The sequence below is a fragment of the Muscardinus avellanarius genome (genome assembly GCF_963383645.1).
Source record: "Muscardinus avellanarius genome assembly, chromosome: 1".
Lineage (NCBI taxonomy): Eukaryota > Metazoa > Chordata > Mammalia > Rodentia > Gliridae > Muscardinus > Muscardinus avellanarius.
In genome coordinates this window covers 225,704,912-225,709,238 of record NC_137786.1, presented here as the reverse complement: position 1 = coordinate 225,709,238, position 4,327 = coordinate 225,704,912, and the positions used below count along the sequence as shown (strand labels likewise).

Sequence of the window (4,327 nt, the reverse complement as noted above, 5' to 3'; positions counted from 1 at the left end):
ATGGCGTTGGGAAGGAACATCACCGCGATGACCAACTTCATCCTCTTGGGATTTTCAGAGCACCCGGAGCTGCGTGCTGCCCTCTTCATGTTGTTTCTGGGGGTCTACCTCATGACTCTGGCTGGAAACCTGGGTCTCATTGTCCTGATCAGAGTGGACCCACATTTGCACTCCCCCATGTATTTCTTCCTGGGTAACCTGTCCTTCGTTGACATCTCTTATACCTCCTCCATAGCCCCTAAGATGCTTTTCGACTTCTTCCAGGAGCAGAAGGTCATCTCCTTCCTGGGCTGTGCTGCCCAGCTGTTCTTTTTTGTTGGGATGGGAGGCACCGAGTGCTGTCTCCTGTCAGCCATGGCCTATGACCGGTACGCTGCCATCTCCAGACCTCTGCTCTACCCTAGCCTCATGTCACCCACCGTCTGAGTAGGGATGGCCATGACAGCATACACAGGAGGATTCCTCACTGGATTGGTCCAAACAAGCTCCATCTTTCAGCTCCATTTTTGCAGGCTGCGAGTCATTAACCACTTTTTCTGCGACCTGCCACCCCTGATGGCTTTGTCTTGCTCCAGCACCTTCCTCAGCCGGGTGGTAAACTTCCTCGTCGTGTGTGCAGTTGGTGGGACGTCGGCTCTGGTTGTCTTGGTTTCCTATGGCTATATCATTGCTGCTGTCATGAAGATCCATTCCACTCAAGGGCGGATGAAGGCTTTCAACACCTGTGCCTCTCACCTGGTCACGGTCATGCTCTTCTATGGCTCTGGTCTCTTCTCATACCTCCATTCCAGTGCTGGCTACTCCCGCGACAGAGAAAAGGCGGTGTCCTTGTTCTATGGAGTTGTGATCCCCATGTTAAACCCCATCATCTATAGTCTGCGAAACATGGAGATCAAAGATGCACTGAAAAGATTTAAGAAGAGGAAAAAGCAGGTAATTCTTTAAGTTATTAAACAAAACTTGTAGTTTTGTTAAATACAAATAATAAGCAGCTCTGGGAATCTGGGTACTATGTTAAAGGAACTATTTCAAATAAGATCCCTTACCAACATATATATCTACTGGACAATTAGGTTCAACAGAGATTTGCTTTCTTCAACTCCTTTTTCTTGTCATGGACAAATAGGGTTTAAGTTTTGGTCATTTGCAATAGAAAATAAATATGCTTTTCTATGACATTTCTTAGGTGTAGAGCATCAGGTACTGGGTGCAAAATACCACATCTCAGGGCCAGATGGGTGCCACATTCAGTAAAGACCTCTTTACAACACAGTACTACTGCCACCAATCCGCTTACCCCTCTGGACAAATTTTCTATTTCCCTTGCCTTGAATTCCTGCTTTACCCAAGGATTGGTGCCGATCAGGAAAGTTGAATATGGTTATAAACCTTGGAGCCCTGGCTGAGATGAATTCAGCAATGGTCACTCGGAGACAAAAGAGCAACAGGATATCTGTAAACTGTGTGTGAGAACAGCCCAAGTTCACCTCGTACAGAGTCATCAAGTCCACTGGAGTCAGAGAGTAGAAGCTAAAACCAAGGTGTGATCTTAGGGACCGCCTGAAAGGATAGTCCAGTGCCACGAGGCTAACTCTCATCTGAAATCCCCCAGTGACTGGGTTTGAGCTCCTGCTTCAGGAGTAGCATCAGGGAAGAGAAACCGCCCTGAAAGTTCTGATGCCATAACCGCTCCTTAGACCAGCCTCGCTCTTGACCTTATATGGGGTTTGACTCACTCTCTGTTCTCACCCCATCCTCCTCCAACGTTACTTCCTGCACTTGATTGGGAATCCTGTCAATTCTCTCCTTGGAATTTGACCTCAGGCTTGCCCTTTCTTATTTTTTATTTTTGGTACTGGAGATTGAACTTAGGGGCATTCTACCTCCTGAGCTACACCCTTTTTGTTTTTTATTTTGAAACAAGATCTCACGAAGTTGCTGAGGCTGGTGTCAAACCTGCCATCCTCCTGTCTCAGCCTCCCAAGTACTGAGATGACAGGTGTGCGTGATGGCACCGGCGTTTCCCAGGATTCTGGGGTGCTGGCTTCCACTCCCATGCATTCTCCAGAAGGATCCTCACTTCACGACATGATTTGAAACAGGACAATCAGTGAGCTTGCAGTGGAACTGAATATGGAATTTAAATGGTCTCTGGTCCTATTTTATCATTCTTTTTTAAAATCCTTTGATTGGTGCACTGTGATTAGACCTCCCAGTGAGTTTCAAAGTGATACCAACATACATGCGTGCAGCCTTTCGTGTGTTTCCCCTGAATCCCATCCCAGGCCCCCCGCCCTCCCTGTACATGGTAGTGAGTTTGGAATTGACACCTTCAATATGAAGCCAGCATGACTCGCACAGTTTCCTTCATCAGTTCTCCTCTTCCCCATTCCCTTCTTCGGCCCCCATTCCCCTTCCACTATTCTACTGTGCTCTCTCTTCCCATTTATCTTAAATCCCCTTTGTTTCCTATTTTCTCTCTAGCTTCCACATATGAGAGAAAATATAGGGCTCTTGGCTTCCTGAGACTGGCTGATCTCACTTAACATAATACTCCCTAGTTCTATCCATTTTCCTGCAAATGACATAATTTTGTTCTTGAGCAAAGAACAAACATTTCTGAAGTTTTTTTTTTCATACTTGTGTGTATAAGTCAGGGTGAATTATGACAATCAACCCTGAATCGCATCACGTTGGCGATAAATGGTCTTCCTCAATCCACTTGCAATGGTGGATCAGTTGACCATCTGACCATCAGCTTCTTGGAAGGGATGTGGAGGAGGGCTACGACTTGGACAGTGGATTCCTCTACAAAGGTTTCTCTGCTCTTTGAGTTTTCCAGACCAAGTTAAGGGTAGAGCAACAAGATAAAACAGACTACTCCATCTTTATCCATCAGCACCAACGACAGACACTTGTCCAATGTCAGCAACAGAGTATTACATTAATACCTTTTAAGCACATGTAGGAACACAATCAATGTCATGTTATTAGAAATAAATTAATTAAAATTTAAAATTTTTTCCATATAACATTATAAATGCCCATTAAAGATATATCATACTGTTTTGTGTGACTTTGTGTGTATTTACATAAATTGTGTCATAATAAATATTCATTCTATATCTTGTTTTTATTCAACTTTGCTTCTTGAAGCTCTTTATATATTAGTGCATTTCAATCCACCTTGGCCTTTTTATTGTTTCATAGAATTTAAATACCACAATGTAAACATCTACCTATCTATTAATGGACATATAGTAGTTTCCAGGTTTTGCCAATTTCTTACAAAGTGTTGCAATATTCATGTCTGCGCAAGCGAAGAAGTTGAATTGCTTCTTATTGGGTAGATTTAGACAACAACGTGACAGGGCACCCAGTTCTTCACACCTGTGATAAAGGACAGTATGGTCAAACTTATTTTTGTTTCTTTTTGGCGAGTTCTTTGTATTATTCTTTTAATTCTTTAGCCAATCCTGTTAAATTGGGATGCTTATTGTCTTCATGTATACACAACACACTGTGTACTACAGAAAGGCTTTCTGTACACTGTTTCTTTTAGTTCGGTTCACTCCCTTAGGGCTCTTTGAAAACTTTAAAAAATTGTTTAGTTTTTATGTTGAATGGACAGATAATAATTGCCTGTGCTTGTGGGGTACAATGTCATGTCTTGATATATGTTTACAAAGTGGAGTGATTCAAGCAGGTTAATTAACAAATTCAGCACCTCACACGTTTATCCTTTGTTGAAAACACAATCTACTCTTCTAGCAATTTTTAAATCCACAATGCATTATACTTTATTGTGGTCATCATATTTCTATCTGAGATGAGATGTATAAGGCTCAAAAAGGAGGTTAAGCAGCATGTTGATGGGCATGTGCCAATACTTAAGAGATCTTAAATGCATATCTACACAATACTAAGGTCATTGTTTTAAAATGTACATTCTCATTTATGTACAGCATCAGTGAACAAGGGGAAAATACTGAAACAAATTCTGTCAAAAAATGCCTATTTTCTCAAGTCAGGCACGATCTGAGTGCAGAATGAGAAAGGAGAACAGACTGGCTTCTGTCAAATAATTAGAATTAGTATCACTTAAGTTATATTCCAGGGGGGATGAAGCTCATTTTTAAAAATCATTATTGAAAGATGGGCTTCTTAATGGAAGAATTTTATAAATGGCTTTATTCACAAATGACCCCATAGGAAGGATGAACAAAGAATGTTAAAAACAAAATTGAATGAATGGTCAATAATGTTTTCTGAAGATAATGATAGCAAGGAAGATGGCATCCCTACCTGTCGGGGCCCGCTCGGCTAG

General features: G+C 42.0%; 1 protein-coding gene across 1 annotated transcript; it reads left to right on the top strand.

Moving 5' to 3' along the window:
* Window positions 1-4,327, top strand: LOC308260358 (olfactory receptor 5A1-like; the record flags this gene model as incomplete). Its single annotated transcript, XM_080691654.1, is given in 5 exon segments — window positions 1-423; window positions 427-933; window positions 2,759-2,816; window positions 3,351-3,405; window positions 4,213-4,327. Coding segments are annotated over 5 exon segments (1,158 nt in total).